Here is a 22,903-nt window from a genome sequence, read left to right as displayed (position 1 = left end):
AAAAATACAAAATGTTCAATGACGATTTTATTAACGATACAAAGAAATGAATAAAAGTAGGCTGAAGACAGTATTATAAGATGTGAATTTTTCTCATATCGTATCATTTTGTTGAGAAAGAAAATATCATTTTATTCTCAGTGCTTTTTAGAAACAGCTGAGTGAAAGGTCTGAAGGACGAGAATTAGGTCCAGTGGACAGAAGCATGTCGCTCGTGACTGAAAGACAATAAGAGGACGACGACATGGAAGTGTGAAGTTTCTCGCCTGGAAAGGCAAGAAGATCCATCCAAGTTTCCTTCTTAAGGTATAATGATGTCATAGGAAGTTCGTCAAGCTCTGTTGCGTTTCTTAAGTCGTTTTCTTGGTCAACGTTCCATTTTGTTCGGATCTTTTGTTTTTGTTCTTCAAAAATCTTTGACTGTAATTCTCTTTAGATTTCATCTATAATGAAAGAAGCGAGCGAAAGCAACAAATATGATTTGTACCTTGTTTTCTTGTCCAATCTTTTCTATTTTCAAAAAGTCTATATTAGAGTAAAATAAGAAGTTGTGGTGTATTTTTCCAAAAGATCTAAGGAATTATTTAAATCTTTCACTTAAACACGTCATCCACTTAAATAAATGGATATTCTAAAATATAAGAAATATATAGAGAAAATATCGTATATGAAAATGATTAACAAACATATAAAAAATTGTTCCTATTTTACTATCTGCACACACGATATATTTTCAATTTCTTAATAAACCGTATTTTTCCAAAGTGATGAAGAATAGCTATGTTAGACTTCACGTATGAAATATATTTCACATTAACTTGGTAACTACGAACATATCTTGAATGCTAGACGATATATTTTGATCACGTGTGCGCCAGCGTAGATGTTGATAGTTTATTCCTTTGACTAGTAATGCAGAAACTATGTTAGAGTGTTTCTTGTAAATATTTATCATAGTTTTCTCTCACTCTCTTTCTCTTTTATCGAATCGTGAGTGCTATCAATGCATGGAAATATAATTTCTTGTGAGTGCTATCAATGCATGGAAATATAATTTCTTGCATAATTTCTTGCAATTTCGATTTTTGAGATTAGAACAAAACAAAGCGCGCACTTCGCGCGCGCCATTTATTCTGTTACATTATATATTTTTAATGACATATATACTTACTTTATGAACACAATCAATTCCTTCGTAATTATGTTCTCTTATTAATTTACCAATTCTTTGTATTGCACTGTCAATATAACCTTCGCGATGTTAAATGACAAATAACACTCAAATAACACGAAACATGCAACACCATAAAAATCAATCAGAGCAACGGAAAAGAGGCAACAACACATTTCGAGATTTTCGAGATGAACCGATACATTCGAGTGGACTGCGATACATTCAAAAATCGACTTAACATGCCTTTTTTTAGAATAGGATGGATAGATGAATAACAAATGAAAAAGCAAGATGATAAGAATATTTTTTTAATCAGAAAATTCATTATAATTCAAGGGATTATTATCTAGATTAATAGTAAACGCATCGTAATTTCCCTCAATAGCGCCGCTTTCGCGAATCTTATTTGCGATGTATCTACAGTGAGAAATGAACGTTAGGGATGCGGCATTGCGGGGGAAGAAGTTAATATGAAGAAGCGCGTCAGGCGAAGAAGCCCCGCAAAATGTAATGGCGCAATTCACACGGTCTTTGCGCAAACGACGATCATTCTTCTTCCGAAAAGCGCGCCTTTCATGCGCAACGACGTGTCCCGGCGATAAGAACCGGCATTCGCAGGAATTCATGAGCCGCGCTTCACGATGAACGAGCCTCGAATATGGGAAACGCGGGATCGAGGTATCAGGAAGAGCTCCCGCGGAACCGTTTGGTAAAACGCGGTCCGAGAACATTTCTCATTCGAATGGGAAGTTCTCTCCTCGAGGTGATCGATGCTATCAGGGGGGAGAGAAAAAAATTATGCGGCTAATCAAGAAGCGCGCGAGTGTCACTCCCAGTTCGATGTATCATGGATCTAATGCGAGGAATATCTCTGCTCGTACAAGTAAGATATTTTCAACCAATGGCGTAACGCCTTCTCAATTCGAACATCTTTTTCGAGATTTTATTGCTTTATCATATTTAATCCGTACAAATTTTTATACATTTTATAAATTGTTTGCAATTTTCTACGATGGGAAAAAAATAAAAAAAAGGATATTATTGAAAATAATAAAATAAATGTCGATATAATAAATTTCGAAATCCTTCAAACGTGATAAAAGTCAAAGAATATTTAAAAAGACTAATATTTATTGAAATGTTATTTATATCATTTAATGCATAGCACTTGAGAATGTCTCATGCTCGATCATGAGGACGAAAATCTACTTCCTGCGAAAATATATTTCACAGAAATTTATATGTAAAGTTTAATATGCTTTGGAAACGTATTCTCCAATCGATTAGTCGATGAATATTCAATGTAGCTTCTCTGCGGGAATTCAAGCGACTGCAGCTTCGTTCTATCAGCTTATCCTCAAATCTACGATCATTGTGTAATTCCGATAGTTACGCCGATGCGGTGATTTTGGCAGTGCAGAGAGAGCCGCTTCCGGTTCTCGTATGGAGGTCACACCCTCACTGCATTTACGAGCTACCCTATAGCTCATAGAATCTTCACCGCGATCTTTGGGAGGTTATCCCTTGGATGCCCCGCACGAGTGAGAGAAATGTCGAGGTTTTGGTGAATCGATGAGCTTGCATTAAACATCTCGGCCCGCAGCACAACCACAGGCCAACGACTGAGAATGCTCATGCGAATCGTTCTTCGGGGATAGCGGTTGATTTCACAGAATCGCGAATTCTTATTGTGAGTCTGAAGAGTATAATCGAGAATTTATGGTAGCCGCGAACCGTCAATGAACCGTAAATAATCCAAAAACTCTTTTCAATCGCAATGTCAATCGCGGTTGTACATAATCGATTTACTGGTGTCAGTCAATATGATAGACGTTGCGACTGTTTGAACTTGCTTGAACTCTCTCTCTCTCTCTTCTCTATTTTACGATCCCATTCTTCTGTTTCGATATTGTCTCACACAAGAATATTCTATAGACTTTAAAAATGCTGGCTACGTTAAAAGTATTATTTTTAAATTTCTCTTTTTCTAATTTACATGATAAATCTTCTTCTAATTTATATGATAAATCTTCTTCTAATTTACATGATAAATCGAGCCTCAATAATTTGTTCATTCATCAATTATTTCCATTTACCTCCATAATCACATCCGTGCGTAATATATATATATATATATATATATATATATATATATATATATGATATACTCTATATTTTTAATAAATAAATTATTATAATGGTAGTAGATAGTTGTAGCTACAAGTAAAAGATTTCTCAAATGATATTGTTTTCAACATATACTCATACATAATCGTAGGCCAGACACGTGCTAGTTATATTGTTAATAAAATGTATTTAAATGCTAATGAAAAGTCAGACCTTGTGCTAAAATCGAATAACGCACCTTCATTAAAAGGGCGTGTATTATTGATTTTATTTAAAATACTTGTATAATATATATATGCCGAATTGAGTTGACAGTGAATGACAATGACATTTAATTATATCATGAATGGATGAAATAATTTCAATGCATATACGTCGCATTTATTGATATTATTGAAATTCTAGCGTTGGTGAACAAGCGATATTTTTTGACGATAATAATTCCATAAGTTTCTTTTTCGGTACAAAATTTATTTTCGTTCTTCAATTTTGCGTTACTTCAATATTAACTGCCACAAAAGAGAAATGAATGCTGTTCCAATGTATAACTTTATTCGCTCGTTCTTGGCGTATTAATAACGCAATTGCTTCGCTATAGCCGTTTTGCTTGCCGCTTTGCTCACCGCTTCTTCGCACGTTCAATAATACTCACTACAATAGGATTTCATTTCATGTCTATACCGATGTATAAAAGATGCCGTTGCGCTTACTGATGAAGGAAATAACATTCGCTGGTAGATATAACATTGGTATAAATCCTTCGATTGAAATAATGAATCTACCAACACTTTGATTAATTGACATTATTATAAGATTGTTTTAGAAGGCATTTTAAGATATATACAAGATGTAAACTTTCATACTTCACTGTTAAATAAAATAAAAATTGATAAAATTTCTCAGTTACTCATTTTTTATTGTGTAAAATAATGCTTACTTGCGATATGCTGTTAAAAATAATATAATGCGTAAATTAATATGCGAATTTAATTTAGGACCCATCTGCTAAAGTATGTATTAATTTAATGAAATGTAATTGACAATCAAGCGGTCATATATTATATTAGTTATTTAAATTGAACTGATACGTTAAGAGAAAATAATTTTATCTAAAATTTACAAAAAATAATTGAATAGAATAAATTAACTATTATAGCATTATAAATTAAATTAATTAACTACGAGTATATTGAAAAGATGCATAGTTTATATATGAATTTGCATTAATTTTAATAAATATATTTTTTCCATATTAATTTATTTTTAATATTAAACTTAATAATGATACATATTTGCATAATGAATGGCTTATATACCTAAAAAAATTATAATTATTAATTGATAATTACATTTTGCATACGCATAAAATTAAATAAAACGAAGTTAATAATTAAACATCTATTAAGCTAGCATGAAATAAATCAAATAAAATAATGAAATGTCAATCAAATAAAATAATGAGAGAAATATTTGCTATTTTTTAGAAAAATTTATAATAAACAATTAAAGCACAGTAAAATTACATATATTTTCTCATATTTAAATTTATTGATAAAATTTGTTTATTGTTTTTAAATATTATACCACTTTAATTTAATATATTTAATATCTAATCTAATAACATTTTTTAAAAATAATTTATAATTCAAAAACATATATTGTTTATGTGAATTGCAATAATTGTTTTTGCTTCTTTGTTGTCTGTGCCAAATACTTTTGAAATAAGAAATTATGAAAACTACTACAAAATTATGTAGAATATTTACTGATAAAATATTGAATAAACAAACACATTTTGCATAGAGAAAATATTTTAATAAATAAATAAATTATTTTTTTTTTATTTTCTCATGCAGTTATTATTTTATTATTATTACGTTCTTATCATGCAATTCTTCTGTTTTGCAGTTATAAGATATACTTGTGCAATTAAAGCAACAGACAGATAAAATCTTGAAGAAGCACAAACATCAAATGATTTAAGAGGAGCCTTTCAAGCCAAGATATTTTTCTTTATCCACAAGTTGTTATTTTCGAGAATATTGTCTTAAAGAAAAATTATTTATTCAACGAGAGATGCTTTACTAATCAATAAGTATTATACTCAGATCTTGAAATGGCATGTCTTGAAATAATGATACCAAAGAAGAAAAATATTGTCTCATTGACGGTCACAACAATAATAAACAAGACCAGACCTATTATATGGAATGCAACCATGAAAATTGATTGGCGGTAATACTTAATTGAGTGGAGCTAGAAGAGCTGGAATCTCGAAACAACGTTTATTATTTCCATCGCGAACTTGTATTAAGATTTGCATGCAATTACAGAAAAAGATACGCTAAATAATGCAAGTGCTGTCGCAAGGTGATTTCGACGAGGCGACTTTTTTCCGGCCGCTACGTGTCCCCTCTATCGAAAAGTAAGCGCAAAGTAAAACGAAAAAGGCAGAACAAAGAAATAAAACGAGGACACCGGGAGGTGCCGCGCCTAGGACAATAATAATATTAGAAAGGTCGGGCTTATACTGTGGCGAGGTTTTACCGATAGTTCGAACGCGAACTTTCTGCTCAAGTTGCAAAGCTTTAAAGCGAAGGCTTTAACGGGGCTTCGCGCTCGGCGCCAACTCTCTCTCCCTCTCTCTCTCTCTCTCTCTCTCCGAGATGGAGTTGCCGGGATAGAGAAAAAAAATGATCGCTACGAGAAGAATGTCCGTACAGTGTGGTAACTTTAGGTCTGAATATACTGCTGACCTCTCACATTCCCTTCTCTCTTTCTCTCTCTCTCTCTTTCTCTTTCTTTTTCGCCCAATATTCTCACGTTGGAAGTTTATCCCAACCGACACGATGTGCAGTGTATGTTTCAAAGAAAACTTCTATTATTCGTATACTTTGCTACGAAGAAGAGGTACTTCACGCCATTATCGTTCCTTAATTTTTGCAAAGATTACATCTCGGATCTCGAAGCGATTTTTTTAGCAGAGAAAGAAGTTTTTATACACAACATTGTGTAGAGAGAGACAGACAGAGAAAAAGAGAGAGAGAGAGAGAAAATTATAATACCAATCAGAAATATTGCATCTGTTATAGAAACAGAAAATTTTACTGAAAAAAAAATCTATATATACATATATATATATATAAATTATATTTTACAAATTATATTTTATTGTTAATATATTTTATATTTTAATAATTTTATGAATATGAAAGCAAAATAGCTAGGCGAAAAAAGATAAAAAAATTTATTCATTTACTTGTGTTTCCTGTATTTTTGGAAGATAATGCGATACTTTTATTATATATGCTGTGCATATTTTTTCTAACTGTAAGAGAATTTTCTTCAATCCGCAATTTCTACTCGAAAGATAATTGCGACAATTCTAGAATTATTTAGTGTCAGATACGAAGAGTCGCACCACACAAAAAAAACGCAAATAATGTAGACATTAACTAAAGACGGAGAAGCAAATGGAAATTAGGATGATAATTAACACAGTAGCTCAGCAACTTATATATAATAGGGGTAGTTCGGGATAGATCGGAACGAAAGTGAGGAGAACATCAAAAATATAAAAATGCAATATCTGAAAAATTAATCGATATCATTACATTAAGAAGAAAGAATAGCACATGCGTAAATGATAAAAAACAATAATATGCGATTGATGCAGTTAATGCAATTGTATAATGTCGGATTGAAAAGGTTCGCAATTTAATATGGAATTATGCAGGTGAGACTTATACAGTTCACATATCAACGTGCGTGGCAGCGATTGAGTACGAATGAAATGAATCAAATTTTATGGCGAAAGAAAACGAGACAAAATAATACACTCTTTGATAAAATTGTGATGTTTTTGGTCTAATTTTTCGCAAATATTCCGGATAATTCGTGAGTCTGCGCGACGTTTGCAGCAGGGCTAAAGAATGCAATAAAGAATGTAATAAAAGATCATGAAACAACAAAGTTGGCAGTCATTTGAATCAAGCACGGATCGATCAGTCCATCAATCGCCCGACATGAAACACCAAATAATTTATTGCAATATCAATTCGAGAAAATTTCTCGTAGGCATGATAGTGAAGAAGTTCGGAGTCTGGCATCCTTGTGATTTCGCATCCTTGCCAAAATCTGAAGAGGAGCGAAATGCCCGCAGAAGACACGTCGGAGAGCTACTCTCTTCTTCGCGTGACGAATCCTGATTGGCACAGAGCCACATTGTGCTTCTCGCGTGTCGCTATCTATAATCATGGCCGTAATTAGATTCTTCAGGCCGCTTGTAAACGAAATTTCGGCAATAGACGCCTCTCACTCCGCCTGGATCTTTTCCGAGCATAAGACATTCGTTCATCGGGCATTCTGCCAGTTGTTGACATATATATAATCCTGGTCCATAATTATTACATAATTATTATCAAAAGACTTCTTTCAAATCTGGAATATTAGAATTTAACTATAATTTGTTCGTAATAATTTAAATAATACATTTTATATGTAATATAAACCCGTAAATTTTAATAGAACGGCAAATCTCCACAAATAGAAATTTCAACAAACAAAAATATGAAGAACTCTTGTGGAAATATGCAAATCCTTGTGAACTATTTGTTGATCCATCATATTTTTGCTAAAATGAACTATTCATTTCCTATTTATAAGACAATTGAATGGGAAAACGAGAATATCAGCAAGTCTGTAAAGAAATCAGGGCACGTAATAACCAAGTACCGTCGTCATCATCTCCGTCAGAATCCACCGAACATTTCTGTCACGTCGAAGTGTAACGATCAGTAAATAACAAATGACCACGTCTGCCAACTGCTCTCATCCTTCATCGAAGGAATAGCCTGAAGCTATTCAAACTTTTGCGAAGGAAGCGAGGAAATGCCAGACGTCGATTCCTCTTAGAAGCAGCGTACGCGACCGGAAATGTACGCGACACACGACTCCGCACCGGAATACCATTTTCAAGCCTCAGAAATGTGTAACAGTATTGGTCGATGTTCGTTTTCTCTTTGCATAAGTTACGTATTTTTCGCGAGCAATTTCCATGAAGTAGACTTTACAATTCTCTTCCGGTCTAAATGTTCTACTTGTCGAGCGCGAATAAAGGTCGGTATCTCACGGGTTACAAAAAAGAAAACCGATGAATTATAAAGTTAATCAATAGTGCGAGAGAGCTGAATTTTTAGATAAAGTTTCTATGTAACTTTTTAATCACCATTTGCATTTATATTTGATTATAATTTTATTTAACCAAAACTCTTTGATATTGGAATAATATGAGACTCTCGGAAGTTTCGTTAATCAATTTTCTATTTTGTGCAAATTTTTTAATTTCAATTTCTTTTTAAAATTATTAAAATTATTATTAAAATTATTTTAAAAATTTATTAAAAAATGGAATTGATCTTTTTGACTTCTAATTATGAAATGCTATTTTTTTTACCTCGAGCTTGGAAAATATTTTACATGGTTACAATATAACCATATCGTGCATAAAATATAAATTTGATATAAAAAAACAATGCTCTTCTTAATCTAGTTAATCGTTATCTAATAAATTGATTTGATAACTAATTTTGAAAGTTAAATTTCTGTAATAATTGCAGATTTTTAAATTATCTCCAGATTATCTTTGAACTTATTTTATTTCCCTAAATCTATTTTCTACATTTTATTTATATTCTATTCTATTTTAATATTCTATTCAAGAAGGGAAGAAAGACTGCTCTTATTTTCCGAATTGTAACTTTGCATCACATGTATTGCATTTACATATCGATACAATATACATTATCATATGTACTTATATAATCAAAAAAAATTATAAGGGCGAGAAGAAAGAGAAAATAACAAAATCTAAAAAATAAATTTAATTTATTATTAAATTAAATAAATTTAATTTATTATTTAATTTATTAATTTATTATTAAATTAAATTTATTTTATAGATTTTGTTATTTTCTTTTGCCTTTATAACCTTTTTCGATTATATACTTAAGTACATATGATAATGTATATACAACTTGTTATATATGTATATAAATGCAATACATGTGATGCAAAGTTACAATTCAGAAAATAAGAGCATGAGTCTTTCTTCCCTTCTTGAATAGAATATTAAAATAGAATAGAATATAAATAAAGTGATCCAATGCATCTGCTATTGAGTTTCCTCTCGTGATAGTGTAATCTATGCGAAATTACTTCCTTCGTTCGGGGACCAGCTCGCTGGCTGCTGTACGGAGTCGAAAGAGATGACAATGCATAGTCGTTCTGCGTATAATTTGCACATTGTACTTGTGGGAAGAATTATGATACTGCAGATGCGAGATATCTTACTTATGTTCCGCTTCAAAACAGCATGCAAGAATGGAATTTCAAGAAGTTGGGCTTGCATTGCAATGTTGGTCGATGACTTGTTTTCTCTCTACGCAATAAGTTTTGCAATCTTCTCAGTTATGTAACTTCTTGAGTGGCAATTTTCTGGAATAAGAGTGTTCCTGATTCCCTTTTCAATTCTTTACGATGCAATCTTAAATTCTTAGATCAAATCGATTTCAAGTTTTCTTAATTTTCCATTTTGCGTATCTCTCAAACTTTGATGCTTACTCCAATTTCTACTTTCAAGATTGTTTATATTTTACGTTACATTATAAAATATTTAGTATAATATTAGTATAATTATAAATTTAGTATAATAATTTAAATAATTATGGTTTTGATTAAAATAATTACTATGTTTTTAGTAATAGCTGCTTAATACATTATAATTAAAAAAAAACGGATTAACTTGCGGCGAGCAAAATTTTTTTCACAACTACCTCATATCGCTCTCCCTCTGTACTGCTCTACATTCAAGTTATCTAAGATGGGTATTGGACCCTTTTCATGTGAGACTCGCGTTGTGGGTTGTAAGAATACGGTATCGCGACTCCGTTCGGCGCCTCGTTTTCTCCCCATACAATAAGTTTTGTAATCCCCTTCAGTTACGTAACTTTCTGAGTGGCAATTTCCTTGAACCAGGCTACGTCGAGTCTCATCCACGTTTCTGCGCCATCCTAGACCAATACTCTTCAACCCGACCGTCTTCCTTTAACCGCGAGAACGCATTTTCGACATACTCTAGTCTTGACTCATCATTATCTCGGATCATACAGCTTTTGCAATTTACTTTCTTGTCATTTTCATTCGAATAATAAACTTTTTATACCTCTGTGCTATAATATGTTGAACATACTAGTTAGTATAAGTTTGTACAAATAGCGAAAGCAAATTGCAAAATCAATTTCTAAAAAAAAAGTATAAAAATAGCTTAATATATATACATATATCATAATATGAATAAATTATATAGTCAGAATTAAATATGTTGAAATATATACTGTTAAAATAGAATTAAAACAATATGATTTAAAATATAAATGTTATGTCTCTCAAAAATATCATAAATTAAAGTCAAAATCTACAGATAAAAAGAAGTAGTTGAATAAAAAAAATAATTCAATTTTAAATTCAAAATAAATATATGAAAAGGCAGGAGATTATAAAGCCTGGACAGAATTTTCTATGATTTTATTTAATATATTTAGAATATAAAATATCTTAATAAATGTTAATATAATAATTATCCTAAGTTATATTTGATGCAATAAATCTTTAGAGAAAAGATGACATTTATTTAAACTTACTTTTACAGCTGCTCCTGAAATTATCGAACATCTTCACCATTATTGCCTTAATATTCGGAGTCGTTTACTGCGCAATAAGCATTATCGCGCCCGGATAGAACAGATGTACCAAGCAAGATTACGGCATTGTTCACGCTTAATAGCTAATTCGCGGCGTATTAAATCTACAAACATCAAATTTCAATGTACACACTTTTTTGTGTTTTCTGATCTTGCTATATCCAATATTGATCAAGGGTCAAGTGTCATTAGAATTTCAAACAGGAAATAGAGTTTATCTAGGGTAAATTCTTTTGATTATTCGGCCCGATTCTTGATGACTGCATACTCTTTAAATCATATGTACGTATATGCTTTAGAATTGGCGCCTTTAATGCGAGGTTAAACGGTCTCGTGAGATTAAATATCTGCAAATTTAACTGCTGACTTTGCTCGATAGAACATTCCCTAGTTACTCACTAATGGATTTCGTAAAGCTTACTATTGAAAGCTTGCTGTTGAAAGCTTACTACGTATGATATATAAGTGAAATCGTGCTTTATTAGATAAATTGTTAGATTAGAGAGTTGCTGAAGTATATTTATCTTGCTTAAATGTATTTCTGCCTCGAAAAACTTGGGCATATCTTATAATATATGTAGGTGAATAAATAGAAAAGTTTTTAACTGTAGATTCTTTTATTTTGTACGATATATAAAAAAATCATGTTATAATCCTCGAATAATTTAAGAAATATATTTTGAAGAAATAATTATATTGATCTAATATAATAATTTTTTTTCAATTATGTTTGATATAAACATACAAATAAAAGTGGATAATATGTTTATAGTAAAATAGAAAGAAGGAGAATTATACTTAATAATATGAAGATAAAAATGGGGCAAATAGAATAGAATCTTTTATACTTATAATTAAAATCGATAATCGAGAATCGAGAGTCGTGCTTTCGCATCTATATTAACAGCATTTTATCGTGAAATTTCATAATATCAATAATCTGATACGTCATTTTACTTTACCGTCCAATAAAATATTAATTCGATTTTTCAAACTTCAGTGTTCAGGCTTTTCTTTTTGCCGTCGAAGAATAGTGTTGCTTTTCGCGATTATTACTCCGATTCCCATATTGTTCTCTTCCTCGATTGTACAGATAGATGGAGCAATTTTGGATTTATGTTTCACATGCGTCCACTATCTCCCCGACACACGCGATATTATTTATTTCGATGACTCGTCTTCCCAGCTACGTGTATTTAAATTATCTTTACTCATGGAACAGAAACATATATGCATGTTATAGCTCACGTTTTTGATTTATGAGAGCCTCACAATACATATAAATTTTTAATGGATCGTATTAAAAGGAATTATTTCAGATTTATATCACAGTTCGTGATATATTGTAATATAATATGATATAATATAATAATATGATATAATATAATAATATAATGTTAAAAAAAATGTTAAAAATCTTAATTTTAAAAAATAGATATCATTTCGAGCGAGCTTTCACGAAAAGAAGTGGCTGATAAGATATATTGTGTAACCTATATTTTTCACTATATTTATACATTAACTTTATATGACAATCGTCAATGATCCGTACGAAAGAATATTCTATTAACCGGATTCTAATGTTACTAATGTGATAATTGATATAAAATTTGTATAATCATTTTATATTATATAAAAGTAATACAGTCTACGACAAACTATGTATCTGTTATATACATGTGTCCCATTATTATTACGTACAATGAGAAAACGTATAATTCAATTAAACAGTCATATCGATATTGAAATACATAAAATCCAAGCACTTTGCGAATATTTTTGTCGCTTGAATGTAAAGGTCTATATACAACATTAATATTCCATTTTACCGAGAACTCCTTTACCCGCTAGCGACAAATCCTTTGGAGACGAATAGATACGCGCGGCTTGCCCGTCAGAATTACTCTACCGCTCATTGTCTGACCCGAAACGCTTATTAATGTCGCGGCGTTCTGAAAGTGATAAATTGCTCCGGCGCGTATCACAGCGCGCGCGAACATTTTTCCGGAAAATGCCGGAAGGTCTTTGTGCTCCCTCGCCTCTCTCCTGCGTCCTCATTTTTCACGGTTTTCAGTTATGCCAGGGCGCTGATGAAATTGCCGAACGGGCGCAAAGCGCGGCAAAGCGCGCCGATGGCTGCGTCGAAGCGCCGGGAATCTGTTTGCTCAGTTCTATTTACGAGGTATGCGCGACCGTATAAACCGTCGTGTTAATAGAATATTGTGCCCCATCCCAGAGGAGGCATATGGGCGCGGGATCGCAACCCGTTGCCTCGCCATATCGTTATCGTTATCGACCATGTCGAGCTACCCACGGGAACGGAAGCTTAACTCCACTCGCGAAACATGCGCGCCTGCAAATTCGATCTCGCAAGATGTCTGCCACGAGATGATGTCTTAATCTTTTATGACATTCCTCGAATGAAAAAGAGAGAGAGCAAGAGAGAGATAGAGAATCTAACGTTTTTATGTTTGGAGAGCAATTGAATTTCCTACTCTTTTTGCTCAATATTGTTCCCCTCGAAAATTACTCCTGCCGTTCAAGAAATGGATACCATAAGTATAAATGAATATCTTTCAATTTTAATCGATGTGTTGCATATTTCGACAATAAATATATTTTGATTTTTTACATTTTCATGAGAAAACGTTTTGGGGGAAGAAAATATTCTTTAAAACTCTTGCAAGATATTTTGCAAAATGACGAGCGAATTGGAAATTCGCATATATTACAAATATATTGATTTATTACATTTATTGATTTTTAAAATAAAAATGTAATAAATATTATATGATAAATATAATAAATATAAAACTACAAAAATATATATAAAATTTATATAAATATATATAAAAAATATAATAAATATTATATAATATAATAAATATAATAAATATATAATAAATTTTCTTTATGGAAAAATGAATTTACCACGTTCACGTATCTATTACAATAATCTGCGATGTAGAGATTGCATATATTTCGCAATGCACTTTATTTTATTTTGTTTCACACGCCCACACATAAATTGCAGGGCAGAGAAATAATAAAAACAAATATCATTTCTCGATCTTGACGCAATTGCCGTCGACGTCGTTCACAAGTCATCGATTTATCTGAATATATATATATATATATATATATATATATATATATATATACATATGGCAAAATCCAGCTTCTCGAATATAGCTAAAAGGGAATGCTCATATTGCTGCGAGTCGATCGAGCGCATACCGCGACGAATTGCGACGAAGCGGGCAATGGAATAAAATGGCTAGAAAAGAACGGACCCTTCGGGCAATGCACTTGATGCCGAAATCGACGATACGATCCATTTCGAAATATCGCCTGTACAGTTTCGAGTGCAACTGGAATAGAAATCGGTCGAAATACTATAGAGTATCGTAACAATGGGACACTTTGTACAGGCATTTGCTCCCCTTTTCGCTATCGCAACAGGAAATAAATATTGCTTCAGTGCCGGCCCCAAGATTCGACGCGTCGGCTTAACGCGGTGAAATACAGCAAGATCGTGAGTAAAGCGCAACGTGCTTTGACATTAACTGCATTATCGCGTTCACTTTTCATCGTGTACGGCGTTTATTAGTTATTAGTTTATTATTGACGAGAAAGAGAGAATTTTTGCTTTTCACGTAATAATTTTGTCAAAGGCTAAGAAATATATCATAACATATCTTTTTGTGACACTATTTCCTTCGCATGAGAACTTGAAAGCTGACAAGAGTGATATATATCTTTAACGAGATTGTTTGCTTATACTTTCTTTTAAAATATTAAGATTATTTTAAGATATTTTAAATTTTATATTATTATTACATTATAATAATTTTTTTCTTGAAATAATTCAGCTTGTGAGATTGTTATTGCAAATTTAAATTATAAGGTAAAGCTTAGAACATAGGCGTGGATTATACGAAGAGTAAAATCAAAAATCAAGACAGACATTGTTCACGTTGCGACTAAATTTAAAGGCGAAGTAGAAAATTTCACTAGCACGTTGTTTTCCACCGAGTTCAAAGCTACAGATCAAACAACTCGAATTACGTGCCCCGACTAGAAGGTACAAAGTTTGGAAAATCATCCGACGAGTGGGCAGTGCCTGTATTGTTCTCGTAACCGGTGTTTGCTTAACCCGTCCCGTGACTATAACAAGAAGTTATTGTTGCCGCGGAGTGCGCAGAATGCAGAACCTTATTGAATTCGTGCAAGGTGCAGTGAGGAGGATAGCCTTTGCGTATCGAGAACTGAGTTCGATCGCTTTCATTTCCCGGTGTTCATCGAAAGTTGTGAGAGAATGCTTTATTGGATGGCGAAACAACTCCGAGGAATGTAGAAATTCGTCTGGGAAATGCAGAAATACAATAAATAAATACATATAAAATATATTTGATATATATGCAATATATGTATATTAAGGTATTATATAAAATATTTCGTCATGTAAATTAATTTACTATAAACAGATTATCATTAAAATAAAATTGCATACATTTTGCGCAGACAAGGAAACAATTAAATTGGACTTATAATTATCAATGTATCTCAGCAAAAATAGAATCGCGTGCACAATCCCATTATACGTTATATAAGATATTATACATCTCTTGTGTCTCTGCCATATTCTATTATGTAATAATTGTTAGCAATATTGAGGATTATGTAAATACTTATAATTTATGCGCACTTTAAATAAAATTTTTTCTTTGCTCTTATATTTTCTATAACAAAAGCAAAGAAAAGAACAAACTGACAATGCTTGCGGTGAATTAATTTTAGCAGCTCATTGTTTTCAAAATACCGAACTTTCTGATCTCGTTACATCTTTGTTATGTCCTGAGCATGGTCATGCTATTTCCGCAATTTTCGCATGTACCTCGTAACAATTTCAATTTCTACCTGCACCGAAGTCCCATCTTCCCTGGGATACAATGGAGAATTTTATCGGATGCGTCCTATCTCTCCCTTCTTGCATGGTTCCATTGGGATTTCCGATTTCGTCCTTCTCTTGTCTGCGTTCTTTTTCATTATATTTAATTATTCCTGAGTTTATGATAATGATGATCTTCGCACGATCGAAATCTCCGTTAATCGCAAGTTGAATGATTAAATCAAATAAAATTGGTGCTGGGATATGTTATATAACGATCGTATAAAGCGTTATTGGAATACTGATATTTTTTTCCCTCTCCCTCTCCTAAAAATTATGAAATTGAATTATGAAATTGAATTCTGAAAATTATTAAATAAAATTAAAATAAGTTTATTAGTCTTTTCCTTGAAATTTTCTGAAAATGTTCAAAAATGAAGGTATTATTAATTTTAACAACATTTTTTTCTTTCTCATATAATATTTTTTAATTAAATATTTCTTAGTGTACGCATCAAATCACAAATAGTTTACAATATGATTACTAATATATTTTTTCCTTTAAAGAGAACTGATATTATATTGAACTAATATTGAAAGATTTATTAGTTGGCATTTATTAGTTATGTTAATATAAGCTAATGTTTACAATCTAGCTACACGATAGCAAGATATTAATTAGTATTCTGTAAATTGGACACTGCAGTTAATGTAGTCAGAAATGCATTAAACATGCATTAAATAATACATACATACATTATCCCAATTGGACAAGATATTAATAATGCTAATAATGCTAATTATTAGAGAAAAAGGATTATACATATAAAAATATTAAATATTGATGTTGAGTTTTATATATATGCGTACGCATATACAATTTATTTTTTAATATTTTAATATTTAAAAAAAACCGCCCATAGCGTTATTATAGCGAATGAGCGCGTGAATAAAAGCCATTCGTGTTGTTTTCACTGATGAGTAGAAAAAAATATTAAACAAAAAAATATTAAATAAAGGTTATTTAATATAAAAATATTACACAAAAACCATTTTAAAAAAATGAAAATATCGTTTAATTGATGTTATATTTCAAACAATTAAAGATAAAATAAAATTTAATAGAAATGTTTATAGTCAAGAAAATTGTTTATAAAGATAAAAATTTGAAAAATAAATAAAATGCTGTTGAGAAATAATGAAGAATTTTATATATTTAATTAAATAAAGATGGTTTTTTGAAAAAATGTCATTTATAAAAATATATATATGTACGTTGTACATTATTAATATTGCATATATTTTAATACATACTTAATTATACTTAAATTTTAAAAAATCTTAAATTAATAAATTAAATTAAATTTTCTAAATATTTTATCCAATTATATTTTATCCAATTAAAGCGCATTTCCCTTACTGATTTATATATTACTATATTATTTCTCTATTATGTGCATTGCTAGTGAAGTTGACGAAATGTAGGAAATACAGATGTGCGTATATTTATTAATTAATATATTCATTAATTTTTAAATAACTTGCATTGATACAAAATCAAAGTAAATAGTTATATTCTTGGCAGGAATACCAAAGCGTCATGTTTTACGAATTATAGATACAATTGTAAATTGTAAGCAACGGTGTATTAACATATTAATCTTTATAATTCTCGAGTTCGGATTTAATCAAGTACTTATTACAATTACCTACGGCATGCGCAACTTTCATTCAGGCTGCTGCTTCTGATGTTATAAAGTAAGTTCCGCATCTAATCTCGTTTGAATGTACGATATACTGAGAGTTTCCATATTCACCTAACTTTCGACTTTGACTTTAGCATGAATTATATAGTCCGGTCAATGTTTCGTTAGATAAGATTTGTCCATGGATTTATTTTATTAAACTTCTTGACAGAGAAAAGTATTTCTCGACAGAAGTTTTTTGATATTTTTTCGGATAATTTTTAATAATAAAATACGTATAATGTTGTGTATATTTACGTACTGTTGGGTATTTTTAAGATGATACAAGATATAAAATATCTATAGATTCTGTTTACAAATATTCTTTTATAAAGAAACTTGTCATTTATTGACAAATTTTTCATTAAATAAACAAATCAAAGGAATATTTAAGACAAATAAAATGTTATGTTAAATAACATAAATACAAAAAAAAAATTTTATTTGTATACAGAACATTCTAATGCTTCTAATTTAATTACAAATTTTATTATATCCTAAGAATCAAAATTCTAATTATGTTATTTCTTCATTAAATGTATTAAATAAATTATTATATGATAGAATTAAATAAATTATTATATGATAGAATTCATCATCATATTACTATCACCAGAGCCATTTTTTGTATATAAATTGAATAAGCAATAACTTAATTCTTCGTGGACTTGATGAAAAGAGTATTCATATCATAACTTAAAGCTACACAATAACTCTTAATCCTTCACATTATGTGAGATTATTTAAATATGCAATTAATTTACTCCCACAGGGCCAAATTTTACTATAGAAACAATTGTAGAACCTAATACTGTAGAAACAATAAATGGTTGTAATCAGTCATTAAAAAATTCACAAAACTTAAATTTAATTTTATTAAATGAAAAAATATTTTCGCAAAATTATTTTATATTTTCAATACACATTACAAAGTGGTATGTTTTGTTTCAGGTGGTTCCAGTATCGCCAGCGTGGTAGCAGGAAGCAAGCCGACGAGATCTTGGGACAAACCTCAATTCGACGATATTGCACCGCGAAATGTCACTGCCATTGTCGGTCAGACGGCGGAGCTGAATTGTTATGTCAAGCATCCAGGCGACCGTGTGGTGAGTGATATTTTCATGCTACATTTACCACATATCCATTGTTTTTTTTTCCTGTATGTCGGATAGAAAATCCAGGGGAGAATTCTCGCCGACAATGCATCAATTCTTCCGATTCTTTTTAACTATTTGTCGTTTATTCAGCACAAAAATATTATGGTAATTTTATAGAATAAATAATGGATTATACGATATAAAAGCGTGAAGATATTTGATTCTATAGAATCTAATTAAAATCTTATTTAAAATAAGCTATGAAATATGCGGCGCTCGTGCACTGTATTACTTCGCACATTATCACGTCAAGCTGCTATTCCCTGTTACCGTTGATTTAATCACGTTGATTAATGTTGCGAAATTGCTGGTTTGAAAAACGATAGAACACAATTTCTGCGGTATGGCTCTCGTACAATGTTAAGTTGTCGTGTTACTTCAAAATACCTGAAACAGAGATCCGAGATTAAAGTATATGAGCTTGTGGCTTTACGTTCTAACGAGAATTATATAACTGCACGCTACAGAAAAATCGATCAAGAAGACGAAAATTTTTTTTCGTCGAAGTTTGCTCTTGTCGTAAGTAAATCGCATGTAATGCATATTTAACAAGCTTATATAATGCCGCGTAATTGAAGTTTAATCGATATGCGATTCAATTTGATTGCTCCATCACTGAGCATATTTACCCTCGGACAACGTAATCGAAAACATAAACATTCCCATTTAACATGCTTGTACTCTACGTTCATAACAACAAATATTTGTTTCCCTATCTACAATTAATGCAGCATAATTGCAAAGTCGCGTCGCTATTGCGCGGAAACTTTGCGCGTATCGCTATGGAAATCTCTCTCAGAAGAACATTTATCGTTAGGGGATGCAAATGGGACAGCGGAACTCTCAAAGTCTCGACAAGTGAACAATAACGCTGTCCTGAGACAGTTCGCCGCTAACTGCAAACAATTACGGGAAACTCGCGTGATCCAACGTGCTGCGAAACAACGGCAGCATTTTCACGGGGGTCCTCATGTAGAATAACAGCAGGATAAAAACGCGTGCAGGCATTCTTGCATGGATTGCATTCACAACGACCGGCAAGAAACGCAGCGAGGAGGTTCCGGCCTGATTAAATGCAAATCTCGCCATTATTATGGCATCCGCGCGCAGAATGCAACGCAGTCCCTTAACGTCGCTATTCAATCAAAAGGCGTAAAAAAGATTACATTTCCTTCTTAATTAAATAAAATCGCTCGTACGTTGATTTATATTCTCGTTGAATTTCAGCGTGATCGATCGGTTTTTATGTTTCGCTAACAATAAGATATTAATCTTCGCGGTGGCGGTCTGCAAAAAGCATTTATGACATCGTTACGCTTTATCGATTCACCGCAAATTGTTTTGAGTATTATCTTCGACAGACATTAACGGATCGTTAAACTTTAACGACCTACCAGTACTGCAGGCACATAGAAAGTCAAATGTTCAATTCTCGCTTCGGAGGAGATTCGAGTTTGAAACACTTGTACAAAATGAAATACCATCATTTAACTTAGTTGCGTGTTTAAGATTATGCTTATTGCAATAATATAATTAATAACGAATTTTTAATAATTTTAATAATTTTAATAACAAACCACAAGTTTGACAAGAGTAGATTTTTTTATTATTGTTAAAGATATAACTGTAAAAAATATTAATTAAAAAAAATTATATTTTTTTATAAATATTTGAAATAATATTTCCCAAACACATTATAAGGATATATTAGATCACTATAAAATATTTAAATAATATATTTAAAATATTTAATTGATCAATTAATTTCTATTTATTTAATTTAATCGAACATTTTTTTGTAGCACCTTTTTTCTTTCTTTTTTTATAATCTGGAATTTCTAGTTAAAAACAACAATTTTAATTTCAGTAATTTCAAGCATTACTTTTAGAACTTTATATCGGATTTGTATGCAATTTAAATGTAAATTTTAATTTTGCAATCAATTTAATAAAGCATTTTAAACAAATATATCAAAGCAGTAATTTCAGATGATGCGTTTAACTAACTTGCTGTTAAATTTAACAAGAAATATTTCTTTTTCTATGACTGTTTGTGAATAGACTGTTTACAAACAAATAGAATCGGTTATTATTTGATCGGTTATTATTTGATGATTTCCTGGATACGATGAGACTGTTTGTGTCAATTTGTTTGCATTATCTGAACCTTGTTTCAAGAAAGGAAATGTGCATCTCTAGGTTCATTAACACTTTGCCAGCATTAGCGATAATGTAATGTCTTGGTAGAATAATTATCTTTATGTGTAAATGGCGTAGAGATTCGCACATTTGATTACAGTAATTTGTTATCCCTTTATACTCGATATACATTCGTATCAGTTTCAGCTTGTGTATAAATAAATATATGCACATGTAATATGCATTTATAAAAACAAACGCGAACGCGCAAAATTTAAAATAATCTATTAATCACACAAAACTCCCTCGTTTCTCAGTTAATCTATGTCAATTACATTATCTGACTCGTGTCAAACTGCGTGGTTTCTGGAATATTGTACATTGGGCGGCAAACCAGATTCGATTTATACGTAAATGCTCGCATAATTATGAGTGTTTATTCGAGTTAGCATACATATCGGTCCGATATCAATATGTACATTAAATTCATTAAAGTTACGTAATGAACAACTGAGGTTTAATGTTTATTTTGCACTGCATATTCGCGTATTACTACACCCTAGAGCGTATAATATATTCGCATGTATATGGGATGCGCGTTATACATTATTAATATCATTCGTTCAGTTTTAATCGCGCGCGATCATCCGCGATAGTTTTATAATATTTGAGCAAAATTGTTAACACTCCACTTAGTTAACTATTCTCCACTCGCAGCGGAATATCTTTTATTTATTAATCGATGTATGAATTAATGTCCCCGCTTTCAATAATATATTGAGCATTGTTTTGACGCATTAATGTTATTTAGCCGCCATAATATCGTCGATTAATCTGATTCACATAGATACATTATGCGTGCGTAAAGCTTCAAATAACGAAAATGTCCGATAACGTTGTAATTAAGAACTTAAAAAAATTTTAAAAGAATATTAATTACAGAGTTTTTAGCTTCAGCAAGCTTCACGTATAACAAGCGCAATCAATTGTTCAATGTTTCTTAGATACACGCAACGAATCTCGGTAGGACGACATATAACATCGTTATAAAAGAGTTTTATTATTTTGAAACGGAACAATCGTCCTCTTACTTTAACGCGTCATTGGGCACCCCCGACTGTCGTAACAAGAGAGACGGTCGTTAAACCACTTGTCTTCACTCGCTCCTGAAATTCCCGAGAGTGCACGCGCCACATTCTAGGTTCATTCATCCGCGTCATGTGTGTGTGTATATATGTGTGTACATATATATGGTGTCCACTTCTTTTCTCTCTACGAAGAATAATTTGACTCTCTCTGATACTTAAAATATAATACCTCAGAAATAAAAAAATATACATAAGGGAGAAAAGGGGACAAAAGTAATATTTTTTGTATTATAGGTCACTAATTAATTATCGAATTAGAGATATAAAAAAAAGATTATATGTTAAAAAACTCCATTTATTACTCTATTATTATATGTTTCAATCTCAAATGATAAATATTTAAAAAGTTATTATAGCTTTTCTCAAATGATAAATATTTAAAGAGTTATAGCTTTTAGGTTGATTGTTACTTTTGTCCTGGGGGCCGGGGACGAAAGTAACATAGTCTGGGGATAAAAGTAACAGTTCTTATTTTCGAAAATAAAATAAAATAAATATGCCTTTTTTTCAATTTAACGCAACTTTTGTTATAATCTTTTATTAAGCAAGATAACTTTTATTATTTGTATTATATTATATTAAAATAAAAAATAAAATAAATATTTATTTTTACCATCTTTAAAAAACTTAAAAGAAATAATCTTCGTTAAGCAAAATAATTATAAGTAATATCATAAAATAATTATACTTAATATCACACCAGTTTTGTACTTTTTTAAGTCTAAATAATAGTAAATAATAGTGTAAAAATTGTATGATAAT

At 31.1% G+C, this 22,903-nt stretch overlaps 1 protein-coding gene across 4 annotated transcripts in view; it reads left to right on the top strand.

Annotated features, from left to right (window-relative positions):
• Positions 1-22,903, top strand: part of LOC105258839 (basement membrane-specific heparan sulfate proteoglycan core protein) — a 193,992-nt gene that overhangs the window by 59,737 nt on the left and 111,352 nt on the right. For all 4 annotated transcript variants that reach the window (XM_011270376.3, XM_025411650.1, XM_011270374.3 and 1 more), the window contains exon 3: positions 18,649-18,803. In XM_011270376.3, coding sequence (XP_011268678.1) covers positions 18,649-18,803 — 155 coding nt within the window. The remainder of the gene's footprint in view (positions 1-18,648; positions 18,804-22,903) is intronic.

The sequence above is a fragment of the Camponotus floridanus genome, unplaced genomic scaffold (assembly GCF_003227725.1).
Source record: "Camponotus floridanus strain SB8 unplaced genomic scaffold, Cflo_v7.5 scaffold41, whole genome shotgun sequence".
NCBI lineage: Eukaryota > Metazoa > Arthropoda > Insecta > Hymenoptera > Formicidae > Camponotus > Camponotus floridanus.
This window is presented reverse-complemented; position numbering and strand designations above follow the sequence as displayed.